The 16,648-nt window shown below is 39.6% G+C and overlaps 1 protein-coding gene across 4 annotated transcripts in view; it reads right to left on the reverse strand.

Annotated features, from left to right (window-relative positions):
* Positions 1–16,648, reverse strand: part of SLC38A5 (solute carrier family 38 member 5) — a 147,759-nt gene that overhangs the window by 37,590 nt on the left and 93,521 nt on the right. For all 4 annotated transcript variants that reach the window (XM_089675011.1, XM_089675010.1, XM_089675008.1 and 1 more), the window contains one exon: positions 11,768–11,849. In XM_089675011.1, coding sequence (XP_089531137.1) covers positions 11,768–11,849 — 82 coding nt within the window. The remainder of the gene's footprint in view (positions 1–11,767; positions 11,850–16,648) is intronic.

Raw genomic sequence — 16,648 nt, forward strand, 5'->3', positions numbered from 1 at the left:
GCAGGGTCCGGGGAGATCAGATATAGTGAATGCAGGGTCCGGGGAGATCAGATATAGTGAATGCAGGGTCCTGGGAGGCCAGATATAGTGAATGCAGGGTCTGGGGAGACCAGATATAGTGAATGCAGGGTACGGGGAGACCAGATATAGTGAATGCAGGGTCCTGGGAGGCCAGATATAGTGAATGCAGGGTCCGGGGAGACCAGATATAGTGAATGCAGGGTCTTGGGAGACCAGATATAGTGCATGCAGGGTCCGGGGAGACCAGATATAGTGAATGCAGGGTCCGGGGAGACCAGATATAGTAAATGCAGGGTCTGGGGAGACCAGATATAGTGCATGCAGGGTCCTGGGAGACCAAATATAGTGCATGCAGGGTCCAGGGAGACCAGATATACTGAATGCAGGGTCCAGGGAGACCAGATATAGTGAATGCAGGGTCCTGGGAGACCAGATATAGTGAATGCAGGGTCTGGGGAGACCGGATATAGTGCATGCAGGGTCCTGGGAGACCAGATATAGTGAATGCAGGGTCCGGGGAGACCGGATATAGTGAATGCAGGGTCCTGGGAGACCGGATATAGTGCATGCAGGGTCCAGGGAGACTGGATATAGTGAATGCAGGGTCCGGTTAGATCAGATATAGCGAATGCAGGGTCCGGGGAGAGCGGATATAGTGAATGCAGGGTCCGGGGAGATCAGATATAGTGAATGCTGGGTCCGGGGAGATCAGATATAGTGAATGCTGGGTCCGGGGAGACCAGATATAGTGAATGCAGGGTCCGGGGAGAGCAGATATAGTGAATGCAGGGTCCGGGGAGACCGGATATAGTGAATGCAGGGTCCGGGGAGACCAAATATAGTGAATGCAGGGCCCGGGGAGACCAGATACAGTGAATGCAGGGTCTGGGGAGACCGGATATAGTGAATGCAGGGTCTGGGGAGACCGGATATAGTGAATGCAGGGTCTGGGGAGACCAGATATAGTGAATGCAGGGTCCGGGGAGACCAGATATAGTGAATGCAGGGTCCGGGGAGAGCGGATATAGTGAATGCAGGGTCCGGGGAGAGTGGATATAGTGAATGCAGGGTCCGGGGAGACCGGATATAGTGAATGCAGGGTCCGGGGAGACCAGATATAGTGAATGCAGGGTCCGGGGAGACCAGATATAGTGAATGCAGGGTCCTGGGTTTAGTAACACTTTAATTGCCTCTTCTCCAGAGTGAATAAATGTGATCTTTGATTCCAAATACATGAGGTCCTCCACCCCCCTTATAATTTGTAATGCCGTCTGGGCTCTTTCTAGTTTAAGGACATCCTTTTTGAGAATTGGTAACCAAAGCTGCAATATGAGGCTGAACCAAAGGTTTATAAAGGGAAAGAATAATGGATTTAGCTCTTGAATATTTGCTCATTTGAAAAAAAAATTAGTATTTTGCATTAAGTTGGTATTGCATGCTGTTGATAAATCAAGTACCCCCAAATCCCTTTCCATCACTGACTCACCCCGAGGAGCCCCTGTACGTTCAAGTAAAATATATGTTCCCTTTAAATCTGCTGTATAATTACAGTGAAAAGAATTCCATTCTGCTGATGCTACGCTTCTATAATAGGCCCCACATTAATCAAAGTATTGATCACACCGCCATACAAGATGCAAAGGATCTGCGCTGGAATTTTTGTGCTGAATGCTACTAATCCGAAGCTTGTACCCATTGCAAAATGGCACTGCGGGGCTTCGGGTTGTAGACTGTGAATTATTGTATCTCCACAGTGTACCGCGTATATTTATTTTCGTCACTGCCGACTGGTCAGTTCAATAAAAAACTACTGTGGAGAATTATATGTTTCTCCACAGCTGCCTGGTGACCAGCGGAGCCGCATTATGACAGCATTCTAGAATAGCTCTTTGTACTCTTATGGTAGTTGGATGCAGCATGCTGGAAGTCGCAGCGGGGAGGGGGTCATCCACACTATAAACAACTATGCATGCATGATGCGGGAATGACAGCTTTTGTTATTGTATGTGTGGGGTAGTTAACTGCTTCCCGACCGCACTATAGCAGATATACTGCTACAGGGCGGGACGGGTGCGCAAAATCACACACACACATATATATATATATATATATATATATATACACACGTATGTGATTTTGCAATTCCGGGTAGGGGGCACGTGCGCCCTACCTGCTCCGTCATTTGCGGTGGTGGCTATGTCAATCACCGACTCCCGGCTGGTGATTTCCTGCCGGCGCCCAGTGATTGCCGACCATCTCCGATGGGGAGTACTGTTTGTAAACAAAACAGTTCTCCTCCCTGTCAGCTCGTGCACACTGCTTTGGATGGCATAAAGGCTGTAAAACCAATAATTTCTCCTTCTCTCTGGCTGCATTCTTGCAGCCATTGAGAAATACTGTGAGAGCTGTGATTGGTCACAGCTTGTCGCATGGTACAAGGCTGTTGTGAATAGCCTTGTACCATGTGATCTCTGTGATCATTCACAGATTTCACACGTAGTAAGCAATGATGTCAGAAGTGACATCTTGCTTACTACTGTTCATGTGATCACTGATTGGCCAATCAGTGATCACATGATCGGGACCTCACACAGAGGTCCCGTACAGCGATTGGTGTTGCAGTGCCGCACGCTCCCAGGAAGCACGCACAGTCCAAAATGGCGGGCGCCATTTATGAAAGGCAACCCACTCCTGCACTGCCCCCTTCTGGCTGTTCATATACATGGGCCAGATGGGAAGTGGTTAAGCTACTGATGGCCCCCCTTCAATACTTCCTAGCCTGTCACTTTTGTATTCACTATAAATCCTCATGCACACTGGACGTTTTTACAGCGGTTGTTTTTGGAGTTTTTTTTCTACAGCCAGTAAACTCCCCAGCATGTTATCCTATGTGTCCATACACACATAGACTGTAATCAACGTTTTTTGGCTGGGATGTTTTTTGGCTGGAAAAAAATCCCAGAAGTAGAGGGTTTATAGAGGAGTTTTTTAGCTCTAAAAACGCTCTAACGCTGTAAAACGTAGCAAACCAGCATTTTTGGACTTGTTTTTGAGAAAAAGAAATTTTTTTTGGTAAAAAAAAAACTGCAAAAAAAAAAAATCGCAAACATGCAAAAATGCTGCTAAACACTAATGCAAAAAAACGCTGAAAAACTCAAGTTTTTAACTTGACTTTACACAGCTAACATTACCTGCATTATTAAAAGCCCTGTGTGCATGAGGACTAATAGACAAAAGATGGAAAAATGTGAAGTAGCGGGGTACCCTAAAATGGACACATTAGGGCTCTGACTGCAGAATCGGACCTGCTTTGGAAAAGATATCTCCATATACAGTCTGTCATAACAAATAAAGTATATAAAGGAAAGTTTAACATTTTTCACTGATTTGATGAAAAACCTGTTGTAAGACTTCGGGCTCATGTACACTGCAGCTGATAAACTCACGTTTAGGAGCTTTTCTGCATTTTTTTCAGCAGCCCCTGACCTCTCCCCAATGTTTTCCTATGTGTCCATGTATACATCTTCATTTACAGTCGTTTACAGGCATTTGAGTTTACAGTCATTTTTTTGAACACAGAAAACTTGCGTTCAGCAGTCGATTTTATCAGCGTTTCAAGCACAAAAAGCTTGTAAACGTGGCTAAATGCGTTTATAAGCGTTTGTGTTTGAATTTTTTTTTAACTCTTCCATTTCCCAATGCTGTCCAGAGCCTATTTTTATCATGAAAAACGCATGCAAAGCGTTTTCAAGGTACTCAAATGGACAAAACACTGAACACAGGATGTTCCTACCCATCTTGTCACACATTGTAATGACCAATTCACACCTAAGACCTCTCCCACCCTGTTTTTCCCAGCAGCTCCTGAACTCTCCCTAATGTTTTCCTATGTGTCCATGTACACATCTTCGTTTACAGTCATTTTCAGGCATTTGAGTTTACAGTCATTTTTCTGAACGCAGAAAACTTGCGTTCAGCAGTTGATTTTACCAGCGTTTCAAACGCAAAACGCAGCTAAACGCGGCACATCGCATTTATAAGCGTTTGCAAATTTTTTTTAACTATTCCAGTTCCCAATGCTGTCCAGAGCCTTTTTTCATCATGAAAAATGCATGCGAAGCGTTTTCAAGGTACTCAAATGGACAAAACACTGAACACAGGATGTTCCTACCAAGCTTGTCACACATTGTAATGACCAATTCACACCTCAGACCTCTCCCACCCTTGGAAACAAAAGATATGTTAATGACCATTCATTCACACCTCAAATTCCTCATGAAGACCCCCTGCCAGGTGGCCTTAATGACTCACTCCACCAGACACCTATCACACCCTTGGACACCCTTGGACCCTTGGACACAAAAGATATGTTCATGACCATTCACACCTCAAATTCCTCATGAAGACCCCCTGCCAGGTGGCCTTAATGACTCACTCATGAAGACCCCCTGCCAGGTGGCCTTAATGACTCACTCCACCAGACACCTATCACACCCTTGGACACCCTTGGACCCTTGGACACAAAAGATATGTTCATGACCATTCACACCTCAAATTCCTCATGAAGACCCCCTGCCAGGTGGCCTTAATGACTCAGTCCTCCAGACACCTTTCCCACCCTTGGAAACAAAAGAAATGTTAATGAGCAACTCACACCTAAGCTAATCTCAACACATACTGCTATCTCTGCTTCTACTCTCTGTATTTCTCTGAAACAGTCTGAAATAGTTAATAATTTACCACTTTTCAGTGCATTATGGGCATTTGGGAGGTTCTCCTGTGCTTATCTTTAAAAAACGCTTCTAAACACAAACGTGCATAAAAGCGGTATGCAAGCGCGGTATGCAAACCTACGTTTTCCAGCAGTCAGTTTCCAGTTTCAGAAGTGTCCCGTGTACATAGGGCCTAAGTTGTGTTGACAGGAGGGTCATTCTAAAAAGTAGGGAAAAGGGGTCTACAGTGACAGCTTTGTTGATAATGCAGTGTGATGACTGACATTGATAAATAGGCCATATCTAAAATAGCTCGCAGCTCAGCGCTGGGCAATCCAGAAAGAAAAATTGGCTCTGTATTTTACAGGGGAGATGCCTCTTACTGGTAATAAAAGGGGAGGTATGGTGTATTTTTAGAAAACACATCAACTGTGTCAAGGGTGTCAAACTGTCAGCCCTCCAGCTGTTCCCAAACTACAAGTCCCATGAGGCATTGCAAGATTGACAGTTCGAAGCATGACTCTCAAAAGCAGAGGCATGATGGGACTTGTAGTTTCGCAACAGCTGGAGGGCCTCCAGTTTGACACCCCAGATATATGTTATTATTACAATTCATATGGTAAAGTCATACAGATTTTCACATTTTTACATGCTCCCTCTTTCCTTCTTGGGACAGTTTTAAATCTTAAATCCAGCCCAGTTCGTGTAGGTTTGGATAGCATAGCGATTAGTTAGAACTTCTGTTAGGATTCTATAAGATACATAAATCCGGAATATTGCTGCACTCCTTGGTATATTTTTTTAAAAGCATTAAAATTACATCACAGGTATGACAGGAAAGGTGATGCATTTCTGTAGATTTCTGTCTGTGATCCCATTGGGGAGAGTTTCTCTGGTTTTATGACATCTGTCATGGGCAGCACAGTGGCTAAATGGTTAGCACTTCCGCCTGGCAGTACTAGGGTCGTTGGTTTGAATCCCAGCCACGGCACCACCTGCCTGGAGTTTGCAAGTTCTCCCTGTGCCTGCGTGGGTTTCCTCCGGGTACTCCGGTTTCCTCCCACACTCCAAACACATGCTGGTAGGTTAACTGGATCCTGTCTAAATTGGCCCTAGTTTGTGTATGTATGAATGTGAGTTAGGGACCTTAGATTATACACCCCTTGAGGGTTAGGGACTGATGTGAATGTTCAATTTATATGTAAAGCGCTGTGTAAATTGACGGCGCTATATAAGTACCTGAAATAAATAATAAATAAATAAATCTGTCACTGAAACAGAGATGAATACACAGGAATACAAATATTGTCAGAAGTGCTAACACTCCCTTACTCTACAGGAAAACTCTCTAACAATACACACCAAACTGAGCATGTGTAGCTTGCCCCCAAGGCTCTGTTCTGTCAGCAAATGGATTGGAGACAGTAGAAGAAGAGGCGGTTCAGAGAAAAATATATATATATACATTTTTTTTAAAAAAAATTTTATTATTTTATTTTTATTATTTTTTTAATTGAAATATATTTTGAAAAATCGTGAATATGGCCAAAATTGTAGCATTTCAAATATATGGCAATATATTTGGGAAGAATATTTTTAAAATATATTTCAAATATATTTTTCTTCCATGTGGGAATTCTTACCAATAACTCTTTATTGGGTTCATTATTCATTTATCCTATTTGACTTCTTTACCGCTTTGTACGGCTGCAGTGGCCAATTACAACCCATGTCACGCAGTCAATGTAATTATTTCAGATTGGGTACTAAGGACCGCAATTGATAAATTCATTAGTTATGAGTTATCCACTAACTGGTACTTGAACTCCACACTTTCATTATTGGCTAACAAGGCGTGACACTCAGATGTTAAATGCATTTCTAAAGAGAAATTGGAAAGGCTTTAAAACACAGAAAAGAAGAATGTTTCAACTCTACTGTAAATATAAATCCTGGACAGGGTTCTATTTTTCTCAGATTTTCCTCAGATGCAAAAACCTGATGAGAAACTTGCAGTATAAATAGTTCACCCTTCAACTCCTATTTTTGTGCTGGCCTCCTGAGATACATTATAGACACTTTCTCTGGGATACAAATGTTCCTAACAGCCTGCCTAACTTTAGTCTGCTAAAGGTGGGTTTACATTCTTATTCAAGCATTGAATAATGAAGCATGTCAAATCCAGGTCAGAAGCAGGTCAACTACCTGTCAATAAAAATTGAAGAAGCCCCAAAAGCAGCTCAAGCTGTTTCTAAATTGAAGCCATCAACAAAAGCCCAAATCCCGTTGACATCAACCACTAGGGTTTTTGAGAGGGGATTTTTCCTAAACCCAACACTATCATCACCTTTCACGTGTTCTATTTCAGACCTCACATGGGACAATCATACTGTCCCCAGCCAGTGTTTTACCTTTCCTGGGAACTAGGCCATCTCTACAGAGCAAATGCAGTTTTTCCTTCATAGCATATATCGCCTGTCCTGAGATCCTCATTTTACACAATGGACCAAGACGTAAGAAGCCATTGGTCAGCTTGGTGAGAGATGCATCCAATGGAATGGCATGGTTTTCTGATCTGGGATCTTTACGAGGCATTTGATTTTGATAGCTAGATGGAAAGGGCGAGTTAAGACAAATGTTGTTATCTTTGAAGCACTTGGAATACCAATATGGAAGAAAAATATATTTGAAATATATTTTAAAAATATTCTTCCCAAATATATTGCCATATATTTGAAATGCTACAATTTTGGCCATATTCAATATTTATATACAGTTGTGTTCAAAATAATAGCAGTCAGACATCACTAACCTGATCAATCACTGTTTTTGGTAGAAATGATATTTCTACATGGCAAATAATTTACTAGCAGGTGTAGTAGAGTAATAGAAATCCAACAGACCCAACAGTCATGAATTGCATGCTGCTGATTCTGTGTAATTGAATCACTAATTGAAAGGGGCATGTTCACAATAATAGCAGTGTGGAGTTCTATTAGTGAGGTCATTCATTCTTTGAAAAACAGGTGGCAATTATTGCCCTTATTTAAGGAAGGAAGGCAGCAAATGTTGTACATGCTCTTTACAGTGCATTTCTCTCTGAAATTCTGAGGAAAATGGGTCGTTCCAAACATTGTTCAGAACAGCGTACCTTGATTAAAAAGTTGATTGGAGAGGGGAAAACATATAAAGAAGTGCAGAAAATGATAGGCTGCTCAGCTAAAATGATCGCAAATGCTTTAAAATGGCAACCAAAACCTGAAAGACGTGGAAGAAAGCAAAAAACTACCATTCAAATGGATAGAAGAATAGCCAAAATGGCAAGGACTCAGCCAACAATCAGCTCCAGGAAGATCAAAGAAGGTGTAAAGTTACCTGTGAGTACTGTTACAATTAGAAGACGCCTATGTGAAGCCAAGCTATCTGCAAGAAGCCCCCGCAAAGTCCCACTGTTGAAAAAAAGACATGCTGAAGAGGTTACAATTTGCCAAAGAGCACATTGACTGGCCTAAATAGAAATGGCGCAACATTTTGTGGACTGATGAAAGTAAGATTGTTCTTTTTGGGTCTAGTGGCCGGAGACAGTTTGTCAGACGACCCCCAAACACTGAATTCAAGCCACAGTACACTGTGAAGACAGTGAAGCATGGTTGCGCAAGCATCATGATATGGGGATGTTTCTCATACTACGGTGTTGGGCCTATTTATCGCATACCAGGGATCATGGATCAGTTTGAATACATCAGAATACTTGAAGAGGTCATGCTGCCTTATGCTGAAGAGGAAATGCCCTTGAAATGGGTGTTCCAACAAGACAACGACCCCAAACACACCAGTAAATGTGCAACATCTTGGTTCCAGACCAACAAGATTGACGTTATGGAGTGGCCAGCCCAATCCCCGGATCTTAATCAAATAGAAAACTTGTGGGGTGACATAAAAAATGCAGTTTCTGAGGCAAAACCAAGAAATAGAGAAGAACTGTGGAATGTAGTCCAATCATCCTGGGCTGGAATACCTGTTCACAGGTGCCAGAAGTTGGTTGACTCCATGCAACACAGATGTACAGCAGTTCTCAGAAACAGTGCTTATACAACTAAATATTAATTAAGTGATTCAAAGGAAAGCAAAATCTTCAAACATTTTTCAGTTTATATAGTGAATGTTTGAGTTTGTAAAGAAGAATACAAACACTGCTATTTTTTTGAACAGTCTAATATTCACTTTTCTTCAAATTTTTTAGAGGAACAACACAAATTTGATATATTTTTCTTCATGTTTTGATTTGGAATAGAATGTGTAGTGTTCCCAATGCATTTGTGTGTATGGAAATAAAAGCTATTAGAAGGATTTTGAGCTTTATTCACTTTTTTCAACACACTGCTATTATTTTGAACACAACTGTATGTATATGTATATATATATATATATGTATATATATATATATATACACACACACATATATATATATATATACACACACACACATATATATACATACACACACACATAGATTATATATATATATAATATATATACACACATATAGATTATATATATATATATATATATATATACACACACACATATATTATATATATATATATATATATATATATATATATATATATATATATATATATATATATATACATACATACACACACTGCATTTTGAAATGCGTTTTTATTACAAAATATATAAAAAATATTTTTAAAAATGCATTTTCAAATATACTGTATGTCTTTAAAAATACAAATCTACATTTTTGGAATGCATTTACAAATATATGTAAAAACATATGATTTAATGACTTTATATGTTAAAAAAAATCTGAAGAATATATTTAAAAAAATATATTTAAAAAAATATATTTTTTTTAAAATATATTCTTCAGATTTTTTTTAACATCGAAAAAAGTCATTTTAACATATACTTTTACATATATTTGTAAATGCATTCCAAAAATTTAGATTTGTATTTTTAAAGACACACAGTAAATTAGAAATGTATTTTTAAAAATACTTTTCATATATATTTTGAAATAAAAACGCATTCCAACATGCAGTGTATATATATAAATATATATATATATATAAATATATATATACAGTGGGGATCAAAAGTTTGGGCACCCCAGCTAAAAATTTGTATTAATGTGCATAAAGAAGCCAAGGAAAGATGGAAAAATCTCCAAAAGGCATCAAATTACAGATTAGACATTCTTATAATATGTCAACAAAAGTTAGATTTTATTTCCATCGTTTACACTTTCAAAATAACAGAAAACAAAAAAATGGCGTCTGCAAAAGTTTGGGCACCCTGCAGAGTTAATATCTTGTACTGCCCCCTTTGGCAAGTATCACAGCTTGTAAACGCTTTTTGTAGCCATCCAAGAGTCTTTCAATTCTTGTTTGAGGTATCTTTGCCCATTCTTCCTTACAAAAGTCTTCCAGTTCTTTGAGATTTCTGGGCTGTCTGTCACGCACTGCTCTTTTAAGGTTTATCCATAGATTTTCAATTATGTTGACGTCAGGAGATTGTGAAGGCCATGGCAAAACCTTCAGTTTACACCTCTTGATGTAATCCCCCATGGATTTCGAGGTGTGTTTAGGATCATTATCCATTTGTAGAAGCCATCCTCTCTTTAACTTCAGCTTTTTCACAGATGCCATCAAGTTACCATCCAAAATTTGCTGAAATTTTATTGAATCCATTTTTCCTTCTACTCGTGAGATGCTCCCTGTGCCACTGGCTGCAACACAACCCCAAAGCATGATTGATCCAACCCCATGCTTAACAGTTGGACAGAGGTTCTTTTCATTAAATTCTGTGCCCCTTCTTCTCCAAACGTACCTTTGCTCATTCCGGCCAAAAAGTTCAATTTTAACCTCATCGGTCCACAGAACTTGTTTCCAAAATGCATCAGACTTGTCTATATGTTCATTTGTAAAGTTCAAACGATGATTTTTGTGGTGAAGACGTAGAAGAGGTTTTCTTCTGATGACTCTTCCATGAAGACCATATTTGTACAAGTATCTCTTTATAGTGGAATAGTGTACCACAACTCCAGTGTCTGCCAGATCTTTCTGGAGGGATCGTGCAGTCAAACGTGGGTTTTGAATTGTTTTTCTCACAATCCTGCGAACTGTTCTGTCTGATATTTTTCTTGGTCTTCCAGATCTTGCTTTAACTTCCACTGTTCCTGATGACTGCAATTTCTTAATTACATTCCGAACAGAGGATATTGACATCTGAAAACGCTTTGCTATCTTCTTATAGCCTTCTCCAGCTTTGTGAGCGTTAACTATTTTCAGTTTCAGTTTTCTAGACAACTGCTTGAAGAACCCATGGTGCTGATTGTTGGGGCAAGGTCAGATGAGTCTGAGCATTTAAAACCTTTGAGATTGATATCACCTGGTCTTCCCAGAAGATGATTGAGAACAATCCATGACACTGGCAGGTCTCAGCTTGGCAAAGGGGGCAGTGCATGCTATAAATTCTGCAGGGTGCCCAAACTTTTGCAGACGCCATTTTTTTGTTTTCTGTTATTTTGAAAGTGTAAATAATGGAAATAAAATCTAACTTTTGTTGCCATATTATAAGAATGTCTAATCTGTAATTTGATGCGTTTTGGAGATTTTTCCATCTTTCCTTGGCTTCTTTATGCACATTAATACAAATTTTTAGCTGGGGTGCCCAAACTTTCGATCCCCACTGTATATATATATATATATTGAAATATATTGAATATGGCCAAAATTGTAGCATTTCAAATATATGGCAATACATTTGGGAGGAATATTTTTAAAATGTATTTCAATTATATTTTTCTTTAACGTGAGTAAAGAGCAAAGACATGTCCAAGCTGCACACATGGACAAAGGAAAGTCATAGCATCCGGAAGAAAAATAAAGGGCAACGGAAGAAATACCCACATTCATCCGCCTGAATTTTGCTTATATAGGCTCATGGCAACATTATTATACAGTAGATATCACAAGGTAAGCAATACGGGATAATGTGCCACTTACGTCAGTAAAATGGCTTTTCTGACTGGAGACATGGTGCAGGAATCCTTCCTGTTCTTGGCTGGCTGGCTCGTCGGCTTCATAACTGAAATACACACAGACATTTTACTGAACACGCTATACACACATGTCATCCCCATCTCAGTCCACGTGCAGACTAGTCACTGTACACATCAGCCAATATTCCACTGCAAATATCAACTCACAGACAACCTTGTTTACCGAGAAAATGAACCTAGATATGAGAGGACATAACCAGTGATCTATCTTCTTCCCCCTGACATGCCAGAGCCTAATTTTTCCATTGTCAGAGTTTACAAAGCCCAGCTTATAAATATATGAAGACAGGCCATGCGTTTATATCCAGACTATAGTCTATGACCAATACATTTACTTATTACATATGCAGGCTGTAGTTCCTTCTGAGTATTAAACAGAGATTTGTTCTGTAACTGAAAGTCTTCATTTTTCAGAAATGTTGGCAAAAATCATCAGATTTTGGTAAAATTTTGCCATTTTGTATAGTTTTTATTTAACCCCTTCACGCCGAGCGGCTGCACATTTGCGTTCATGTAACAAAAAACATATGTGCTGAGAGTGCACGCCCTGTGCGCTCCCAGCACACGTGGCTGGTACTCACGAAAAGGTCCTGGTCTGCTCTTTCCATCGGGACCTTTCCCGATCATGTGACTGGCCGTGACGTGACATCACGGCGGCCACATGACACTAAGCCCTGCCCACCTCCCGACGCAGGAACTCCTCTTCACGCCGGGACGATCCGGCGTGAAGGGGTTAAGTTGCAGTCACTTTAAATGGCTCCTAAGAGTTAGAGAAGCTTTTTTTCACTTATCCTGTGCCTATTCTCCTGTCAAACATTACTCCTCATTATCTCCAAAACCAACCCTGCTCTAAGGGCTCATGTACACTGCAGCTGATAAACTCACGTTTAGGAGCTTTTCTGCGTTTTTTTCAGCAGCCCCTGAACTCTCCCTAATGTTTTCCTATGTGTCCATGTACACATAGTCATTTACAGGCAGTTGAGTTTACAGTCATTTTTTTGAACGCACCAAACCTGCGTTCAGGAGTAGATTTTATCAGCGTTTCAAATGCTTGTAAACGTGACTAACCGCATTTATAAACGTTTGTGTTTAGAAGCAATTTTTAACTGTTCCATATCCAGATGCTGTCCAGAGCCTTTTTTTATCATCAGAATGCATGCAAAGCTTTTTCCATGTATTCAAATGGACCCGGTACACCAGTGCAGTCAGTTCCAGGTTTTGCGTGAAGGAAAAAATGGTAGAACGTGCTGCATTATACTCATGATGGGATCCATAGTGAATACAACCAGAAAAGACAGGTAATCTCAACACATACTGCTCTCTCTGCTTCTGCTCTCTCGATTTATTATTATTATACAGGATTTATATAGCGCCAACAGTTTGCTCAGCGCTTTACAATATAACGGAAGACAATACAGCAACAATACAGTTCAATACAAGATGGATAGGAGGGCCTGATCTTTGGAGCTTACAATCTAGGAGAATATTATTATTATTATACAGGATTTATATAGCGCCAACAGTTTGCTCAGCGCTTTACAATATAATGGGAGACAATACAGCAACAATACAGTTCAATACAAGAGGGATAGGAGGGCCCTGATCTTTGGAGCTTACAATCTAGGAGATTATTATTATTTATTATTATTATACAGGATTTATATAGAGCCAACAGTTTGCTCAGCGCTTTACAATATAACGGGAGACAATACAACAATACAGTTCAATACAAGAGGGATAGGAGGGCCCTGTTCCTTGGAGCTTACTCTATTTCTCTCAAAATGTCTGAAATATTTAATTTTTTTACTGTTTTTCAGTGCATTCTGAGCATTTTGGATGGTCTCCTGATGTTATCTTTAAAAAACACATCTAAAGGCAAACATGCATAAACGCTTCTAAACGCGGTATGCAAACGCAGCTAAAGAGACGTTTTTTAACCTACGTTTTCAAGCAGTCAGTTTTCATCGTTCAGAAGTGTTTTTTGTCCTGTGTACATGAGCTCTAATGAAAATTAACCTACTGTGTAAAAATAACAACCAATAAATAAAGTGTCACTGCTGCCAAAATACACAACTTTGTATTGGTTCTTTCTTTTTAGTGGTGGATGACACATACCGGAACGTGTTGTATTTCTGGACTTTTGTTTTATTTTTTGGTTATTAGTTTGTATTATGTATCTGTATGTGCATAATACAAAAAATCAGTAATAATTATTTGATTTAAAAAAAAACAAAAACAAGAAAACAAAATTCAGAGTAGCACTTTCACTAAGTCTTGGTTCACACTACTGCTACCTGAAAGTCATGCGACTTGCAGTGCGACTTTGCCAGGCAACTTGAGTACTACTGTGAAGCAACGTTAAGGGAATGCCTGGGTAATCTTCCTGTAATGTTGGATCCAAACCACATCAATATAGATGAGGATCGGAGTTGGAGGCGACTTCTATTAAAGTATATGGACACAAGTCGGATAGAAGTCTCCTTGAAGTAGTACAGGAACCTTTTCTAAAGTTGGATCGACTTCAGTAACACTAATTAAGATGGCTCTCATTGACTAACATGGGATTTCGCATGTCATGCGACTTGTGGTCTTACAAGTCGGATCTCAAGTGGTGGCAGTGTGAACCGAGCCTAAAGCTCCTCCATAAAAAAAGAATACATAACAAAACCATACTATAAATAAATAAATATATATTTTTTTTTATTAATTTACAGAGGAGCTTTAGTAACAGTGCTACTTTGAATTTGAAATTTAAATTACCCCTCTTAGCCTCATTATTTTGCAGGAAGCAAAAAACAGAACGAGAAGTAAAAAAAGAGACAGTACACAAATAGCAATTAACCACTTCAGATCAGGAAGATTTTACTCCCTTCATGACCAGGCCATTTTTTGCTAGATTATTATATTATTATACAGGATTTATATAGTGTCAAACTGGCGGCCCTCCAAGCTGTTGCCAAACTACAAGTCCCATCATGCCTCTGCCTTTGGGAGTCATGATTGTAACTGTCAATCTTGCAATGCCTCATGGGACTTGTAGTTTGGCAAGAGCTGGAGGGCCGCCAGTTTGACACCTGTGGTCTATAGTATATTGTTATTGTAGACTTTCCTAGAAGATCCCTATTGTTACTAGAGACCCACACAATGAAAAAATGTGTCTCATTTCTGATTCATTTGATAAGTAAATCATTTTGTTTTGAAAATGTGGAATAGACTCCCTCAAGAGTTGGTTCTGGCCAGCTCAGTGGATTGCTTCAAAAAAGTCCTGGATTATTTCCTACATACACAGAATATAACTGGATACTAACATTTATAGGTAAAGTTGATCCAGGGAATATCCGATTGCCGCTCGGGGGATCAGGAAGGAATTGTTTTCCCAGCAGGAGCAAATTGGATCATTCTTTGCTGTTTTTTTTTTACTTCCTTTGGATCAACTGTGGGTATAGGATATAACTTTTTTTTTTTAATGGTTGAACTGGATGGACTTTTGTCTTTTTTCAGCCAGACTAACTATGTTTCATCATATTCATTATGTTAGAATGATTCGTTTTTGGAATTCGTTTTGTATACTCGGATTCCTTCCATGTATATTTGTTGCTCCGAATCGATTTGTATTTTCGGAAGTTATTTCGGAAGATTGGCTATATTCGTTTTGTCGTGTCATTTCGTTATTTTGGGAGATTACCTAAACACTCTGAGAGATTACCTATACAGTCTGAGTTATCCCTGCTAGTCCAACCCACAAAGAGAAATTTAATGAGATGATTGGACAATATTGACTGAAGTCACATGTATCCGAAAGTAACGAATGGAACAAAGTTAATTTCGGATTCATTTGTTGTCATTATTCGGAGATTCTGATGGTTCCACCTCCATCCAACCCAAACACAATAAGAAGGAATCATCTTATTTCACTTTTATACCTTATTGTATTTATTGCAATATGTTTCCATTTTATATGTAGTGTTATAATAATGAAAAATATTAATGCAAAGAGAATCGGCTGATTTAGACTCAAAGACTATTGTGTCACTCTCATCCGAATAAAATGAAAGGATCCAAATCAATTTGGACCATTTGTTATGTCGTTACTGTATTTCGGATGCTTCAGACATTAACAAAAGGCCCAAACTATCGCATCATGTCATCCAAATGAAATGAATGAATTAGTAATATTTTTTAAAATATTTTTATGCGTATATGTTTAGTGTTGCGAATTTCATCTCTTGAAGGTATTTTTCCTTTTATTCAGTCTTTTGGGTCTTTTTCTTTTGTTTTCAGATATTTTGTTAGTTTTCAGTGTACACTGATTAGATTTATAGTTTTTCTATTTTATTGGCCTATCCAGCTTGCGTGTCCTTCCAGCAGCCATGAGAAGCGCCATTTTGTCTGGGCTATACAGAGGATTGAATGTCCAATCAAATTATACCACACTTTAATCATTACTATCTTGTATATCGTTTGCAACTCATGAGATATGTATGAATTCCTTAGTAAGTGGCCCTCCACCAACTTTTGAAATTGCTTTACAGCAGTGAGGCCGGCCGGCATGCACGTCCTCCCTCAGAGCCGGATGGAACGCACGCTGGAACGTAGCGGCGGTGTGGCCGTGATGACGTCAGATCCCAGGGTGCACTGCGATGCGTTTCGGAGCATGCACTGGCCGGCCTCACCGCTGTTTCCCTCCAGCCACCACGCTGTTCCAGCCGAGAGCTGACCTCCCCACATCGCAGAGAGATGACGGCTCTTCACCCGGGTTACCACCCCACCGTTAACTATTGTTAACCACGGTTTTTAAGCTTATGATTACTTCACTCATGTGAGT

The sequence above is a fragment of the Staurois parvus genome, unplaced genomic scaffold, assembly GCF_062004578.1.
Source record: "Staurois parvus isolate SC_StPar_1 unplaced genomic scaffold, SC_StPar_1.0 ptg000154l, whole genome shotgun sequence".
Lineage (NCBI taxonomy): Eukaryota > Metazoa > Chordata > Amphibia > Anura > Ranidae > Staurois > Staurois parvus.